The sequence below is a fragment of the Rhamphochromis longiceps genome, linkage group LG3 (assembly GCF_057381845.1).
Source record: "Rhamphochromis longiceps isolate RC_006_pf linkage group LG3, R_longiceps_female_GT1.1, whole genome shotgun sequence".
Taxonomy (NCBI): domain Eukaryota; kingdom Metazoa; phylum Chordata; class Actinopteri; order Cichliformes; family Cichlidae; genus Rhamphochromis; species Rhamphochromis longiceps.
Window position 1 is genome coordinate 71,732,212 of NC_140559.1, and position 18,367 is coordinate 71,750,578.

Here is an 18,367-nt window from a genome sequence, read left to right on the forward strand (position 1 = left end):
CATGGCGCTACAGGTTACCTGAGCACATCAGGTATATTACGGTTGAAAACCAGTGCCCGGCCTTCCAGTGGGTGTTCGACCCCTCGTGCACAGCTCAGGAGTCTAAACGACCCAGCAGTTATGGACATGTGTGTTTTTGGTGTGCTGTCCCTCGTTCTCCCTGCTTGCAGGTATATCTGTGTGTGTGTGTGGATGCCGGAGTTTCTGAGAGCACCTGTTTACAGGCACCTTCAGGCCTGGTGGGTGTGGCCCTGCCAGGTGGTTGGCCACACTTGAAGACCATCACACAGCTGATCAAGCCTTGTCAGAGGAGCTACTTGAGAATGCGGTGGCGCTCTCTCTGACGCTGGATCATTGCGTGACTTCACGTTAGTCTCTCGGCCCAGTCAGTACGGATAGTCTGCCGCATTGTATGTGTCTTACGGCTGCCTGTTTGTTATCTCCCCAGGAGAAGCGTGGAGACGAGAGGGCAGCGAGCACGGGGTGCTCAGACACTGAGGAGCGGAGACAAGGAACACTAGCACTGGGAAGAGGACATTTCACGGGAGTCGGGAACGCACTGCGGATTTATTGTTATTTTCCATTCACTGTAAATAAACGCACTGCTTGCATTCAGAGCTCCGTGCCTGGCTCCTCCTTCCTCACATCCCCACGGTTGACGCTGGCCAACCGTGACAAATAGCTTTTCTTAGATTCATTATTAGTTCAACATTGACAAATAGTAGTTGACTAATATCAGGAGCCAAAAAGAAAACAAAAAACAAACTAAATAAATATTTCAGACGCTGAAAATAAATTATTACGGTTGTTTAAATTTGCTGTCAGCAAGTTAGGTCTAATGCATGTAGTCAATCTAATGAATCAATATTACATGTAAAAAGTACAGAACTGAAAATGAAACTAAAATATAACGGTAAATGAACTGGTTCTTGTATAAAACCTTTCTACTCTCTACAACTTGCCTCATTCATGCACTCACTTTTTTCTATGCTTTTTCTCTGTAAGTGCTTTCTATCTAACATTAATACGCATTCATCCTCCCGATGGATGCATCGGAGAGCAACTTGGGGTTAGCGTCTTGCCCAAGGATATTTGGCATGCAGGCTGGAGCAGGCGGGGATTGAACCAGCAACTTTCTGATTAGTAGGTTTCCTGCTCTACCTGAGCTACAGACACCCCAATTTGTGGTGCTCTGGAAACAACACGTTCTCATCCCAACAGGTAACGATGCTATGTGACAAATCATCGGTATGTGTAAATGTGTTTTTTGTTCTAATCATGAATCGCTTTGTAAAACAAGACCTGATAGGGTTAAGGTTAAAGTTATGGTTAGAGTTAATGTTAGGGATAGGGCTGGAATGGACGGCTGGAGCCTCTCCTCCAAGTGTGTGTTACTGCCGCCATCAGCATTCTGTTGTATTCTGTTGTCTGCTTTTCTCTGTAAGCGCTTCGAGCCTGTACTTTTTTGCTTTAGCTGAGTAATGAAGTTGAATCAGTACTTTAACTTTCACTGGAACAATAGTATTTTTACTTCTACTTAAGTGGAGAATGTCTGATCTTTTGCCAACTCTGGCTGTCTCTCAGTCTTGGAATACCCACTTGTTGTCCAGCGGTGTCCTGGGAATATGGGAACTAGACAGACTGGGGAAACAATGGGAGGAGACACAAAGATGGAATCACTTTTACCATCTTTTATGTATTTGCTGGTCGTCTTATTTCTTCTATTTTGCAAGCACAGTGTTGCAATCATTGTCTTTGTGGTACAATGACACAGGTAGAATGCAGGTGTTTTCATGTAACACGATGCCAGAAAGATGAGTAATGTGTTTTGAAGAGAAGATAAAACATCATGTTTGAACAAAGATAAGCAGCAGACACGTCTGTGTGTGAGTTATTCAGGTTCAGTAAGAAGGTAATATGTCTGCAGAATTTGTAATTCTTATGAAGATATTGCTTGTACAATAAATAAAATCCCTTTAACTTCTTCTGGAGAGTGTCTTTATATATTTAGTCATTTTGGGGCGATCCTTTATTTAGTAGTAACTCTAGTCGGGGATATATATCAGAGTTTACTTTCAGATATGAGCATTGTGTTTCCTGTGGATGAATGAATGAATTATTTATTTATGTAATTTTTGAAAGACTGGCTCATGTAAAATCTCTGAAAGTATGACAAAGCTCTCCTGTTACACTTTATGGACACCTGAGCGTCACCATGAGGGCCTGTCTTTATTCACTTTATTCACTGAAATCCACTTTTATAATGAATTCACAGTAATCACTGACACCTTCAGAGCATTACATTCATTAAAGACGTCTTCTACACCTACTCTTCCAGACGACCGACACATGCTTCAACCACTGCAGGTTAACCAGCCACTCATCAGTAAAGCAAAAACTAAATGTAAATGTCCTCATGTGGAAAAGACTGAAACACAACTCCCATATATCACTAATGTAACAGATCCATTTAGGGAGAGTGAGAACACTAGGCTGGATGTGTTTTAATGCAGGAACATTCATCATGTCTTCAGTTCAACAAATCATTTACATTGAATATGTGAGCTGGATGGTTACACGACACAATGTGATTGTCAACAATAACTGCAATGAACGCTGGTTTGAGGGCGGAGTCAAGGAGGCCATTTACGTGAAAAGGGAAAGACCCTCTCTGAATCAAGGAGGGGGCCTAAGGGTACATCTGTCACCATCTTACAATGCTGTGATTGCAGCCGTTCTCCAACTCTCTGTGAATGGTACTCAGGACCATTGATCAGTGGTTGTTGATCAATGGTCATGAGAATTTGCATAATCATGATTAAGGAACTGACCTCCCAGCCCATTGTTCCTTCAGTCGGCTGGTTTCTCTGACTGAAAACGCTACGTCCAGAAGAACAGAATCAACTTTTGGAGATTTACTTCCCTGATGATTGAGCACGCATCAAGACCTTTTAATCAGGCCAACAAATATCTTGTACTCAATTTTAGCAGCAGCCATTGTGACACTGATGATAAAACTTGTGTAAAAGTGCGAAGCTGTAAAAAAGTAATTATAAAAAAGCGTTTTTGTAGCTGAATGTTACTGGATAGCTGTTTCATCTGTAACACATCAAAATAACCTGCTAAGGTTTAATAGGCTATAAGGAACACACTCACTTCCTGAGCCCTGGGCAATAAGAGACGTTTTGTGTTTTATGATTTATTGATATGTTTGATCCTTTCTGAGCTGCGTTAATGAAGCAGTCATTAGAGCACCATGTCCGCTAGAATAGTTCTGTAGTTTGATGCTTGAGTCGTTGCAGACTTGTTGAAACTCCCTCACCCGTCAAAGCAGCGTCTTTGTTATTCGCGTCCAGCAGATGGCAGTGTTTCACTGTCTGACGGCTGTCTGAAGCTTCAGCTGGATTATCCGTTTTCATGTTTGATTAGAGGTTTGTGTGTGTGTGTGTGTGTGTGGGTTTTTAGCCACGAGTTGTCCACGATAAAGCATATTGAATGGCCTGTCTAATATTGTTAGAATTCTCCTTTGGGTTAGTTTCATTACTCAATCGGGACATTTATTTGGAAAAAGAAAAAAAGAGGGAAAAAAAAGAAAAAAAAAAGAAAAGAATTAAAAATAAATAAATCCTCATAGTTTACATTTACAAATATCAATACTGAATGTTACGTCCCTCTGCAGCTTCTAATCGTCTCAGTGTTTTCAGCTGGTGCTAATTGGTCACACCTAGTCAGGTGTGGATAAAAGCATACCTGAGGCAAGCTTCCCGGCAGTGCACTAGTCTTTGCCTTGGTGGCACCAGCCATTTTAGCCAACCTGGTTTTCCATTTTAGGATGAAACCTCTTCTCACCCACACGCTGTTATTCATCTCTGTTTTTATGTTGCGGCTTTTGAGCCGGGTCGTAACATAAGTGGTGGCTCGTCCGGGATCTTTGGACATTTTAGTGGAGACTGAATATCAGTCTTTTGTTTTGCTTTTAAGTGGGTGAGTGATGGTGTTCAGTGTAATTGTGCAAACTCCCTTTAGTGTGTTTCAGCTGGGTGACCGTGCTGCCCTTCCATCGAAGCACTTGTTTGTTGTTTTGCTTTGTTTTAGTTTATTGTGTTTGGTGGCTATCCTGGGTGGGGGTACGCTTCAGAGTTTGGTAGGAGACTATATCTCTGGTCTGCTGCCTGCTCTCGAGTTCGCGTTTAAAGTTGCCTCGAGCCTGGTACACCACTGAAGACTAGGGTAGGGAAAGTAAGGGTTTTGTTTTTAGTGTTTTAGGCTGGGAGTTGCACATAGTAAATCAGTGGCACCAAACTTGGTAGGAGGTTTGAGACCATTCATGATTATGGTCTGTAGCTGAGGCAGGTAGGCTGTTTTTAAGTTGGCATTGTGTGTACACCATGTGTGTGCATATGTCAGTGTTGATAGATGCTAATGAGATCCTTGTGAGGTGAGCGTTTTGTGATGTGACCTTTAGTGTTGTGGGGAATATGGCTATTTTGTTGGATCACTTGTGAGTGTTGTTGGCCAGGTGATGGCAATAACACTGTGGGGTGCTGAGCCACCCTTGATGTGATCATTGTGTGGCCATAGCTCTCCAGTTTGTGGTTGGTCACTAGTGTTGTTCAGGAGGGTTAAAGAAATCTGAGCTGGCAGCAATCACTTCAGAGTGTCGGGTCAGGACACTTGCAAATGTTCAGATGTGAGAGGAACAAACAGGCAGAGTCCAGGAATAACTGCTGTACCTGATCCTCATTGGAGACCCGCTCATAGGTGAGATTAGTGATTGTCAATTCGTTGCTGGCTGTCTTGCGGATCTCATGCTCAGGTCTCTTGCTGGACTTGCCGGTGAACACAAGGTCCCTCAGGGTCTCATTGTAAATTTCGACGAAGCTCGCTGTGAACGTGAACTGTGAAGTGAGTGGGGGTTAATGCCCCACACTCTTTTCTGTCACTGCTTTGAATGCACAGACTGGTCTTAATGTTGATCTTTGTAATCTTCAGTGTTACGACCCGGCTCAAAAGCCGCAACATAAAAACAGAGATGAATAGCAGAGTGTGGGTGAGAAGAGGTTTCATCCTAAAATGGAAAACCAGGTTGGCTAAAATGGCTGGTGCCACCAAGGCAAAGACTAGTGCACTGCCGGGAAGCTTGCCTCAGGTATGCTTTTATCCACACCTGACTAGGTGTGGCCAATTAGCACCAGCTGAAAACACTGAGACGATTAGAAGCTGCAGAGGGACGTAACACCTCCTCCCTTAAAAGGGTTCCTCTAGGACCCCTAAACAAATTAAAAGTTCCTCTGAAGCAAGTTGGCATCTTTAAGCATGGATGCCCCTACATGAGGATCTGAAGTTGCCACACTGAACACACAAAAAGTAACATGTGACCAACACAAAAGAGCACAACAGTCAAACCCAAAATGATTACCTGACCTGCTACAACACAAAACCAAAAGTACACTAAAAACAACAAATCCCTTACTTTCCCTACCCTAGTCTTCAGTGGTGTACCAGGCTCGAGGCAACTTTAAACGCGAACTCGAGAGCAGGCAGCAGACCAGAGATATAGTCTCCTACCAAACTCTGAAGCGTACCCCCACCCAGGATAGCCACCAAACACAAACTAAAACAATAAAGCAAAACAACAAACAAGTGCTTCGATGGAAGGGCAGCACAGTCACCCAGCTGAAACACACTAAAGGGAGTTTGCTCAATTACACTGAACACCATCACTCACCCACTTAAAAGCAAAACAAACTGACATTCAGTCTCCACTAAAATGTCCAAAGATCCCGGACGAGCCACCACTTATGTTATGTATAGTGTGATTTGGCCATCTGAACACGCTACCTATATAAATCCCAGCAGGAAGCATGTTTTAATAGTGTGATTGGGTCATCTGAACACGCTACCTATACAACGGAGCCATTAACCACGTAAGGTAGCATATTCTGATAAGTTAGCACGGATTGATAGACAAGACTATAAATTTACGCTACGGTAGGATGTTTTGACAGAACACCTTTTCTCGTCGCCAACATTTTTCTTTTGTTAAGCTTACTGTTATCAAGGCATGGTAAATGAACAGTAAACCTTGCCTGATGACTAATCTTCCCGTTTCCCTCTCATTGATTTATTTGGGTTGTCATGGCAGAAGTATTAAACGATGCCTTTTATTAGAACATAAGCATTTAAATGGAGTAATTGTATTTGAATTAGTTAAATATGAGTGGGCAACTCTGACCATGACAAGACTGCATTTGCTCTAAAAACTTAATAAAAAATTTAGACATATTGTTGTCATTATTTTTACTCTTCAATTTTATGTGTTTTTTTCTTTAAGATGGTATCAGAAGTTGCTCCTCCACCATGAAAAAAACCATCTGCATATATTCTTTCACTACATCCACGATTCTCCTCTGTGGTCTTCCTCATTCATCCTGTTTGGAGCTTAATGTTCAACATCCTTTATCTATTAAAATTACAGAAGGAGAAGAAAGTAATCATCAGAGCAGGAATCATGATAAATGATAAATAGATTACCAGTACATACAAACATAACACTTGCATAATTTCTCTGATAACGCTGCATTGGATGGGTTTATTAACTGTGGGCTGAAATTGTACTACAGTCTGCTGGTGAGGAACTTTTTTGAGTGTTGAATAAAATGTCCTCCACAATCTGTATATGAATTGTCATTAAAACCACAGAGATTCTTACTTATAAAGGAAAGAAAAGTGGGACAAAGCCCATCAACATATAGTGTATATTTTCTGAAACATTACAAAGATGCAGGTAATTCTGGGTTCACCTGAATTACAGATTAGACTGGTGGACAAACAGATGTTGTGTACAACTGGTGACAGCATCAGTGACAACAAATTAATCAGCGAGGCTGGAAGCAGAATTAGGAGGCGTCAGAGTCAGCGAGGGTCAGAGATCGACGAACAAATTGCCCACCTTCATGGATAATGCATCCCCCTCAGAAGGATTCAAAATTAGGCCACGAAGAACAGTTCAGGAAACCTATTTTGTTTCGTCTGTGAAACTGTATAAATGAAATGTAAATTATGTTAAAGGCAAACACATTTGTAAGCCATAAGAAACAAACATGCTTTGCAATATACCTTCAAACATCTGTATAGATTTGATACATTATTTATTAACTGAATTTGCTAACATGTCTTACATAGTGAGTGTGTCACGGCTGCCGAGGCGAGCCGTGCGGAATAAATGAGGATCCAATCACAGGCAGTCGTGGAGAAGTGAAGGTGATTTATTGAACACAAAAAGAATGTGGACAAACAGCAAACGGGGCTCGAACTAAACTAAACTGGGAAACAACTAAACTACAGAGCACAATCCTGATTGAAAACGAGCAGAGGAGAATGACGATGAAAAGCAAGGAGAAGGCACGGTGGATACACTGAGTAATACAGACGAACCGGCAACATGCAGGAGAACACACAGGGCTTAAATACACACACACCAGTAATCAGGGGCTGAGAGACAGGAGGGCAACACAGCTGGGAGAAATCAGAGCTGATGGGACAGGGGAAATGTAACCTGAACATACTCACATCAGACAGAGACCTTCACAATAAAACAGGAAACTCAGACACGGGGAACCAAACAAGACACAGATCTAAACAGACAGCTTCACAAACAGATGGGGTGACACCATAGACAGACAGAGACACAGACTCAAAGGCAGACCGAATATCACACATAGAACTCAAACAATAATAATAATCATCATCATCATAATAAACTAGAAAATGATAACTAAAAGCACTGGGTCACTGACCCAGGACCATGACAGAGTGTTTCTTTTACTGATGATATTTCAGTGATATGTATTTTTTATGACTAAATAATGCTCTATCGAACACCTGGCAATAACAGCAGGTGTGGCAATTTTGTAATTTGTTGTTTAAATTTGATATTATTGTAGGCAGTATATTTTCTTAGCCTTTGTCATACTCATGCTTAACCCTCTCAGGCTCAAATTAAGTTTTTGTTGCTAATGCACAAAAGAATACCTGCAGTGGTACTTCTGAGTAAAAAACTCATGAAATATGTATGTGGGGTGATCAGGTTGTTAGCTTTTAACTGTTGCATATCTGCAATGCCTGCCTTGAGAGGGTTAACAAAGCAATCTCAGAAACCGTACAGTAATCTTGGGTGTGTGGGGGTCACCCAGAGTCAGAATCTAGTGAGATATCAGTGTCACCTCTTACAGTTTTCCTGTAATCTGAGCTCAAATATGAGAAAATATAGAGTACAGTACAGTAAATTGGGTAAATTTTACTGTTAATTTTCTCTGAATCGTACAGTAATTTGGGCTGTGGATCACAGGGTGGAGTGGAAAAAGTGGAAAAGTGGAGATGAACCAAAACTGGGAGTGGATTGTGAAGTACAATAGTGTCAGGACCAGAGTTGGTCAAGTTACTTGAAAAAAGTAATCAGTAACTAATTACTGATTACTTCCCCCAAAAAGTAATCCTGTTACTTTACTGATTACTTATTTTCAAAAGTAATTAATTACTTAGTTACTTTTTAAAAACACGATTTACAACCTGAATAGGTGATAAAGCGATAGATCTTTCAGCCCAATTCTACTTTTTCTGCATAATTCATCATATAAAATGTAATCAAATGGAAAAGTCTCTCTTTTTAAAACGTGTTTAATTAGTTTTAATCTTTTAACTTTATGCATCAAGCAAAAATTGAATTATATGTAACATTCTCTGACTGGAAGAAATTTGTTTAATATTTAAACTTATTTTCTGCCCATTCCAGCACATAAAATAAAATATTTTTTGTGTTTACACTCACTCTTTCAAATAGATGCAAGTAAAACACAGCAGAAAATAAATAAAATCAAAGACTAGCGGTCCTTTGGCTCTATTTTCACCTGTAAAGCAGGAGTAGGGTAGGCGGAGGTTTACCCTGGTGCAGGTGTGCCGCGGTCAGTTGAAGAATCCGCGAGTTTCTCTGTGACTTTCCCATTACGTCGTAGCGCACTCGGTACTTGCTCGGAAGTTTAGGGGGTTTTTTCGCCGTAAAAAGAAGTTTTCTTCCCACGCACAACGGACACTAATGTTTTTGTCACTTTTTATGGAATCAAACTCAAAGTAAGGTCAGTACTTCCACGCTTTAAATGCTGCACGCTCATACTCTCTCCCGCACTCGATATATTATCCATTGTTGATCTGCACACAGCTGTTGTCACGGACGTTGCACTTGCTTACGTCACTGTCATGAGACATTCTCGCAAAAAAATCACTGTTTTAGTAACGCAGCGTTCCTACGGGAAAGTAACGGTAATCTAATTATCGTTTTTGCAATAGTAATCCCTTACTTTACTTGTTACTTGAAAAAAGTAATCGGATTACAAGTAACGCGTTACTGCCCATCTCTGGTCAGGACACAAAAGACTGCATTTCCAAGCCAGTCGGCACCCGTACCGTAATATGCATAAGAATAGTGCAACAACATTTTAGGTGCGGCTGGCTTGACTGTGTGGTCGTAAGTGAGGGCTCACTTGACCGCGGTCAAATATGGTGCTGGAGAAACAAACTACAGAGAACTTCGTAAAGAGAGTATTGAGTGCTTTGGCGATGTAAATGGACTGGTTCTTATATAGTACTCAAAGCACTTTAAAGAACTTGCCTCATTCAGGTGTACGCAAGCACTTTTCTCTGTAAGCACTTTCTGTGTAATGTTCACACACATTCGGAGAGCAACTCTGGGTTGGTATCTTGCCCAGGGATATTTGGCATGCAGACGGGGATTGAAGCACCTTCCTCTACTACCTGAGCAAAGCCACCCCATGTTCGTCTGTGCACAGATTTCTTTCAATACAGTATTATCACAATTGTGCAAAAATACAGGCATGAAAGCTTAAAGTGCGCGATCACAATAAAGGTGACGCTCAGAGACTGACTGAGTGATCTGAGAACTCATCAGCCCTCATCACTGCCTTCACTTACTTGCTGCTATGGGTGCAGGAATAACACAGTTATGCAGTTATCTGGGACTCTCCACCATTTGACCTTAGAACTGAAGAAGCTTCTCGGATGAGAGGTGAAACGTCTTCAAGTAACTTAAAGAAGTCCAGACGCTTTTCTTTACAAGCTCCTTTGACCAGTTATGCAGTTACTTTCTCAGTCTGCTAGAGCCTCCACTTGAACGCAAGAACCTTCATTTATCTTCTCAAACGGAATTCAAAATGTTTTTTACAAATTGAAGGATTAAGATATAAATCGCAGAAGCATCGATCCACACATTCAAAGAAGAACAACCCAACAAACTCTTCATAAAACTCCAAGAGATATGAAAATCTTTATTTCTGTCTATTCTGTGTTGTTAATAACATCACATCTTCACATAGTAGCAAAAACATATTAAACAAACATTAATCTCAACATGCATACTGTACTTCAAGTTTCTCTCATGGAAAGGCCAGTGTTACTTTTATAGTATCCTTTCCATAAATATCATAAATATCTTTACCCATGTAGTGGAATTATTTTATTTTTTCATTTTAGTTAACAAGTATAATGTGACCACATTCACTTTTTATCAGGACAAGCTACACCACCATGGTGGTTAGCATACAATAACACTGCCTTGTTCTCAAAGCTTCTTGCTAACTGTACTTTTTTCTGAGATGTTCTCTTTAAGTAAGGATACTGAAAGTGTAAGCAGTGTATACGGTCACATCACGTGCTTAAGGTTGTGTTAGCACTGATAATTCCTTCACAGTTCTTTAAAGATGCTGAAGTCATCATATCAGCTGTAAATGCAGTGCTGCTGCTGTCCTTACGCTATACTTTCAAGCGTCACACTTTCTTACTGGCCAGTTTATTTCCACTTTTTATGCTCTAGTATGGTGTGACTGAATGAAGTCAGCAAACCAAATTCTGTCCATCTGAGGATGAGAAGAAACTTGCATGAAATGGGAAGAATGAGATGAAGATGGCTCCTATGCTTTAGACGTGGCACTGTTTCTGCCATTGTAAGTACGCTAATGCTTGAAAGATCCATTAAAAGTCTGACACTTCACTCTTCAGCTGGAGCGTCCATCAAGTTTTACATTCCAGGTTTCCTCGTTGGGATTACGACTCAGACGATGATGTGAAAAATTAGTTATTACATTAAACCCATAAAATCAACACTGGCAAAAAAGCCGTGCACTTCACAGAGCAGCTTTCTATGGCCGAGCAGCTCCTGCAGGTGTAAGGTGTAGGTGTCACAGCACTCTGGTCCAAAGAGGTTATGTGCAGCATGCAGACAGAAAATGGCTTTACAGAATATGACTGAATGTTGAGGCACCAAAACACACTCAGTCTGCCCCTCAGTCTGATCAAGAAGAAAACCTGACTGAGCGCTTCATAACATCAGTACGATGATGTCCCAGAGGCCATGTTCAGGTTATTCTCCCGTCCACACTGAGCGGGCGGATCAGTGGAGTCTGCATTAGCTTTAACAGAAAGGTCTGATTTAAGCAGGTAAGCTGAATAGACAAGAAAAGCTAGAAAGCTTTATCAACTATAACCCCAGCGAGGACCTTGACAGGTGTCTTGTGTACAGGTGAAGGCTGGACAGTCAGCAGGATACCTTCCTAACATTTGTCATTCCCAGCATTGAACCGTTTCCTGGCACAGCCTCAGTGAAACAGAGCATCGTTTCCACCCCACAGTTACAGACAGGCTGTGCTTTTCTTTGGTAACACCGTCGAATGAGCCCCGTGTCCTCTCTCAGTAGCTGCTTTCGTGTCCTGTCAGGATGTACAGGCTGCTCAGTGCTGACGGGTCATCAGTCGGTGTGCTCTGAAGGATGATGTCTCTGCACATTGTCAGCAAATGAGAAGGAGATGAGTTGTAAAGGAGAGCCAGAGAAAGGCAGTACTAACCTAAAGCCAGTGCCTCCACCTGCTTCTACTCCTCCCACCTCTAGTACTAACACTACTCTACTGATACTACAACCACTGTAGTTTGACTTTAATGCTACACACTGGTACAGTACTGGTACACTTACTGGAGTTTTACTCCTGTTCCTGCTCATCACCACGCCTACTACTTTTTTAAACTTTATGATAAGTGTGAACATTTACACACCAGCATACAAACAAGTTTAAAGTAGAAAAAAGGAAGCAAAGAGCTGAGAAATACATAAAACATAACACAGAAGAAAAAGAAACCTTTGCAGGGATTCCTTCTACACCCAGTTTGAGTAAAAACTAACTGAAACACAAGGAAAGAAGATAAGATCAACTAAAATAAGGGTTGTATAATAATACTTAGTACTGGCAGCCACCAGCGCCAAGCCTCAGCCTCCCAGTAGACACACCTATGGTACCGATTTAAAATCCTACATGTCTTTGTTCTCAGGTTATCACGTTCACAAACTTTGGTGTCCACGCTATTTGCCTGCCAGGCTGACAATGATTTAGATCACAGAAACATTTTTAAGCTGTTATTCCTGGTTTCACAGTGGAAAACTCCGGGTAACGTCCATTATCTTTGCTCCTGTATAAGACTTTCCTGAATGCTGAGGTTTGGTCTTCCACATGAAATTCAGTACTTTTGTTTCAGTTTCATTAATGATGCATTGATTTTGGACATCGATGTAATATATATGTGATACACGACAGTCTTTGAGTCCGTCCTTCTCATATATAATCCCACTGTTTTTGCACTTCAGATGATTCCAGTAATGACTGATTTAAAAAAGAAAAGTGAAATATTTCTAATGAACTCACCACGATTCTTATTACAAACTTCATTAAGAGCTGCTGGATCAACAGGGGTGTCCTGGATTTGTTAGTAATATAATATAGTAATATATTATTATTAGTTTTAATTATTTAGTCAAAAATCAATTCCAGACTGCTCTGAGCAACATGCTGCAGCGAGAGTCCTGACAGGGACTAGAAACAGAACATTTATTGGCTCCCTGTTTTATCCAGAATAAAAGATTCAAAATCCTCACATAAAAGGTTTTGAATAATCAGCCCCTGTCTTATCTTAATGACCTTATAGTACCATATCACCCCATTAGAGCACTTCGTTCCAAGTATTTAAAAGTAAAATGGGAGCCAGACCCTTCGGTTTCCAGGCCCCTCTTGGTAAATGGTAAATGGACCGGTTCTTATATAGTGGTTTTCTACTCTGAGCACTCAAAGCTTGCCTCATTCACCCGTTCACACCCATTCATACTCTGACGGATGCACCGAAGAGCAATTTTCATGCAGGATATCTGGCATGTAGACGGGGAGTAGGTGACCTGCTCCCCCACCTGAACTACAGCCACCACTTCTGTGGAACCAGCTTCCAGTTTGGGTTTGGGAGACAGACACCCTCTCTACTTTTAACATTAGGCTTCAAACTTTCCTTTCTTCCCTGAATCCTCCCTTAGTTAGCCTAAGTCTAGGCTGCTGGCGGGTTCCCGTGATGCACCAAGTGTTTCTTCTTCAGTCGCCCTTTTCACTCACTATCTATTTAAACACCTCTCTGCATTCAATCATTAGTTGAGAATATTCTCTGGCTCTCTTCCCCAGATTGTCTTTGTACCGTCTTCCTCCTCTCACCCCCCCAACCAATCGCAGCAGATGCCCGCCCCTCCCCCAGCCTGGTTCAGGTTTTCACCTGCTAAAAGGGAGTTTTTCACCTTTGTGCACCATAATTGCAGGGCCTTTACCTTACAATATACAGTGTCTTGAAGTGACTATTGTTGTGATTTGGCACTAGAATAAAGAAAATTAGCACTAAGGAAAGTAGTTTTCTGTACAAAGTGTCAGGTAGACGGTAGTTGGTAACTTTAATGGCTGTTTTTCTTTGGAGGGCTGCATGCAAACACATAGGCTGCATTTCCTAAATCCTTGGATCTGAGTAACCAACAGAACAAACACTCTAGTGTGACTCCTGCTTTAATGCTACCATTAATGCTAGCAGTATTCATGCTACTTCCACATGCTACTCTGAAAATCACTTCCAGGTCTATTAACAATAGTATCAAGAAAAATACTATCCTGATTACTTCTGATGTACTAGGATTACTAGTTTCTCACAGTGATTGATAGCTCTTGTCAGCATACAGTTAACATACCTGTTTGTTCCCAGAACTCTGAACACACGACTCTCATCTGTAATTTCTTGTGTTACCTGCACATAAAGTGAAAATTCACATGTGTAATGACTTAGAACTAATATGATAAGCACATGATACGAGCTCAGCCAACGTTGGATGAATTTACTAGTTCATCACCTCATCTGAATGGAAACTCCTCCCTTTGAGGCCATGCTTCCAGAATGCCAGCACACTATCCTGCAAGCAGACTGACAGAACAGGAGGTGTCACTCAGCTTTCAGGACACACATCAGCTCTCATTCACTTTGTTTGTCACATCATCATTTCTACCTAGTGTTTCAATGGGGAAGTCAAAGACTATTTCTGCAGCCAGCTGTCTGGATGGAAGTCCTTGCAGGTTCACGATCTTTACAGTTCCTGTCCAAACAGTACACAGATTGAGAATGAGCATGAAAGACATTTGAAGGATTCACAATATGCGAGGGGACTTACTTTCCAAGGTGATGAGAACAGTGTCTCGGTCCAGCTGGGTTACCTGCACGACTCTGAGTGCTCCACTATCTCCTGATGCACGGAAAGAAGGAAGCTTGTTGCAACAAGTTGAAGCTTGAAGCTTTAGGAAGTCAGCAGAGACACGCAGAAACGGTCCTACCTGGCACTGGAACAGGAGCGCCGTTCAGCTCTATAATATCAAACCTGAGCTGTTGGCCGGTTGGTGGTTTATCATTACTACAGTCTCTCACTCCAACACACAGCTGAGAAGAGAATCTGGGAGTCTGATGGCGAGTTGCTGTGAAACAGTCACCAAGGAAAACAAAAAAAACTAAATAAATTCTCATGGATGGTTAAGTGATGCTTGTTAAACCTGAGCTGAACCTGTTCATACAACCGTCAAAAACAGCACAACAGAATTCTTGTATGATTATTAAATCGTGAGATTAAAGATAAACCGATGCCATCCACCCATCCATCCATCCATCCATCCATCCATCCATCCACCCACCCATCCATCCATCCATCCACCCACCCATCCATCCATCCACCCGTCCAACCGTCCAGCCGTCCATCCATTCATCCATCCATCCATCCATCCATCCATCCATCCATCCACCCGTCCATCTGTTCGTCCAAACATCCACCCACCCATCCATCCATCCATCCATCCATCCATCCATCCATCCATCCACCCGTCCATCCATCCATCCACCCGTCCACCCATCCGTCCATCCATCCATCCACCCACCCATCCCTCCATCCATCCATCCATCCATCCAGCCGTACATCCATCCATCCACCCGTCCATCCATCCATCCATCCACCCGTCGATCCATCCTTCCATCCATCCATCCATCCATCCATCCATCCATCCATCCCCTAACTGCACATCTTTGGACTGATGCCACTTTTCCATAATGTTGTGGCACAGGCGTGTTTCTCCAAGCAGCACTGTGTTAGGACTGCAGACAGGCTTAACACAGAGCTCTGTTCTCACAGTACATACATTATCGTTATGAAATGTGCGAGACATTCACAAAAAAACTGTCAATTATCTGTGCTATGTGATCTAATGGTGCATGCTGGCGTTGAACTGTGTGCTGATAACACTGTTCCTGTAGCACAGAAAACACATGGTAACCATTCAGTTACACGAGCTTGGACCCAGAGAAGGTGCTGTTGGTGTTTTTGGACGGCGTTTATACAACGTTTCTTTTATTTAGTCTCTAAAATCTTGTTGGGCTTGAATAAAAAGTATGCATATGTTATTAAAAAAAATCAATTACATTCTTCAGCTTCAGATTTTGATATGCTGTCTGTCTACTTTTATGTAATTCAGGTCTAATGACTGGTTTGCATTGTGGAAATCGGGGTAGAGTTAGAAAGGAAGACATTTATTCAGGTGGCAAGTTCGACATATCTGTACAAACCTTTAGATGCATGAACTTTTGAAGAGGCTCATACCACAAGAGTAAAACCAGGCCAGATGGGACAGCCCCGCACAGATATGTACTATCTGTGCGGGACAGCCCCGCACAGATATGTACTATCTGTGTATGGGTTTCTTGCTGAAACAGAGAGAGCAGGACTAAGTGTCTGCAGTTGTTCTCCGTGAACAAACAGACTGACCAGAGTAACTCGGCATTGCTTACCTACACTGCACCTCCTACAACCTTTAGTGTCAGGAATCTTTACAGATATGGTAAACTTTCTGTGGCCAACAGAGAATATCCAGGTCAGAACAAGCAGACAAAATTGGGTTTACAGTATCCTCCTTCCTCAAAATCAAGTGGTAGCATCATACATGACATTATTAACACTGCTGCACCTACAGCTCCTGTTTCCCTGCATCTGTGATGGCGTGTCGTACCTGAGACTGATCCGCTCAGTGAGGCGGTTGGTGCTGAGCGACAGGCTGCTGTGTTTCTTGTGCAGATGTCCTTTCTGTTCAAACAGAGCTGGCAGGCTGTGCGAGTAAAGCTGGGCCGACTTGCCTGCAGGATGGAGCCTTTTTAGAGCAGCATATTATCGAGTGGACACAATGTTCTCCGTTTGTGTCACGCTGTTTGTTACCTGATACGGACATCAGCACATTGTTCATAACATATAGCCATATACATCGCTGAGGGGGGAGCTGTGGGGAAAAGACAAGCAGTTCACTGAGACTTCAAACATCCAGCTTCAGTCATCAGACTGTTCCAGAAACATCATTTCCTGGTTTTCAGTGCTCCTCCTTTCATCAGGAGCTGCACTCCTTACTCAGGTTTTTCAGGGTGATGCGATTAATGACTTGCACTTTTTTGTTATTACTTGCATTTTTACACAATGCTCTTCTACTCTGACTGACACTTTCAACTACCAGCTTGACCGCGCATCACTCTTTTCTACCTCAAAACGACCAGTTACACATGTCTGCATGAATTCTGCACGCACGTTTGCACTACAAGCTGCACACAAACACGTGCGCACATCCATGATTTACTCCAAACCTAACTTAACCTTCGGCGCTTTTTAACTTTCAACCCCTTCAGTGGAAACATTGGGAGAAGTTTGCCAATGTGGTATTATAATATTATTTTATGCCACGTTAGACCCCTAATTGAAGATTGTGAATTATTATGTAGTTTTAGTTTGCATTATTCTCCTGAATTAGAAGAAGCTGATAACTATTGCATTTGTTAAACTGATTTGCATTACATTAGACTGCTGATTTATTGTGAATGAATGATATTGTTTCATGATGCATTATACTGCTGAGTTATAAGAAATACTGTTCGCAGAAAGTCATCGCCTTATTTGTCTGATTAGAAGAGAACAGAACATGCTGGAGTTTTCTGCCCCATCTCAGCAGGAGCAGATAAACAGGGAGCCAAGGTCGTAGCTTAGGCGCCGTGTGAGAGAAAGCATGTGAATGTTTAGGCTTTTATGATAAGGTGGGGGCCACTAGAGGCTATATGGCTACGTTCACACTGCAGGCGAAAGCGCATCAAATCCGATTTTTTTGACCCTATGCGACCCATATCCGATCATGCTATGACAGTGTGAACGGCGCAAATCCGATATTTTCAAATCCGATCTGGGTCACTTTCGTATGTGGTACTGAATCCGATACATATCCGATGTTTTAGAAAGTGACTGCTGTTTGAACGGTCAAGTCGCATTAAATCCGCCTTTTACGTCACCGACACAAGACTGAAGCCAATTATCAGCGCCCGAGAAGACATCGCGAACGCTTCCTAGCCATCCAGTGTAGATGTCAGTGAAACTGTTGGGAAGACAACGTAAACATTTTATTTGTACTGTATAATCTGCAGATTCTGACAGAAATCTGCAGCTATCCTTTGAAGCACCGCTCCTCTAAAACAGCAATAAGGATCATTATTAGGTTATTTACATTATTATGTAAATAACAAAATAACTTAAAGCAAAAATTGGGAAACGTAAAGTCCGAAGTCTTTATATTAACGGCCATCAGTCAAACAATACTGTTTGTTCTTGGTCTAAACAGAGCGCGTTGTGTGTGACATCTTCTTTTGCGCATGCGGGCCGCTTTGAGCGTTCACACTAGAGCGCGTTTGCTGTCGCATTTTATTTGTAGTGTGAACGAGGAGACAAAAAAATCGGATTTGATCAAAAAATCGGAATTGAGCATTAAGACCTGCAGTGTGAACGTAGCCTAAGAGTTTGAGCAATGCTCCACCATTTTGAGATCTGATGCTGTCTACGTACGGTGTCCATCTCCCACGCGTGTGATCATTAAAATCATCGTTTGACTCAACCCGG

The 18,367-nt window shown here is 42.0% G+C and overlaps 2 protein-coding genes and 1 long non-coding RNA gene across 3 annotated transcripts in view; all 3 read right to left on the reverse strand.

The window, feature by feature from the left end:
• Nucleotides 1-18,367, reverse strand: part of LOC146676653 (uncharacterized) — a 448,379-nt gene that overhangs the window by 402,286 nt on the left and 27,726 nt on the right. The gene's annotated exons all lie outside the window — the stretch shown is intronic.
• On the reverse strand, nt 10,866-15,160 carry LOC146676671 (mitogen-activated protein kinase kinase kinase kinase 2-like). The gene is made up of 7 exons (XM_085400853.1): nt 15,142-15,160; nt 14,742-14,879; nt 14,582-14,653; nt 14,420-14,506; nt 14,267-14,337; nt 14,108-14,163; nt 10,866-11,845 (listed from the first exon to the last, which is right to left on the reverse strand). Exons 1-7 carry the CDS (start codon nt 15,158-15,160, stop codon nt 11,758-11,760), a joined length of 531 nt encoding a protein of 176 aa, XP_085256979.1. The 3' UTR covers nt 10,866-11,757.
• On the reverse strand, nt 16,097-16,689 carry LOC146676672 (mitogen-activated protein kinase kinase kinase kinase 2-like). Its single transcript, XM_085400854.1, has 4 exons — nt 16,658-16,689; nt 16,455-16,578; nt 16,237-16,295; nt 16,097-16,152 (listed from the first exon to the last, which is right to left on the reverse strand). The coding sequence occupies exons 1-4, from the start codon at nt 16,683-16,685 to the stop codon at nt 16,097-16,099; spliced, it is 267 nt and encodes an 88-aa protein (XP_085256980.1). The 5' UTR covers nt 16,686-16,689.

Coding starts and splice junctions, on each gene's coding strand:
- LOC146676671 (XM_085400853.1), bottom strand. Junction 14,654..14,741: donor CGCTCCTGTTCCAGTGCCAG/GTAGGACCGTTT, acceptor TCCGTGCATCAG/GAGATAGTGGAGCACTCAGA. Junction 14,338..14,419: donor CTTCCCCATTGAAACACTAG/GTAGAAATGATG, acceptor CTGTTCTGTCAG/TCTGCTTGCAGGATAGTGTG.
- LOC146676672 (XM_085400854.1), bottom strand. CDS start 16,685: ATGAACAATGTGCTGATGTCCGTATCAG. Junction 16,579..16,657: donor TGTGCTGATGTCCGTATCAG/GTAACAAACAGC, acceptor TCCATCCTGCAG/GCAAGTCGGCCCAGCTTTAC. Junction 16,296..16,454: donor ACTGAGCGGATCAGTCTCAG/GTACGACACGCC, acceptor TGTTGGCCACAG/AAAGTTTACCATATCTGTAA.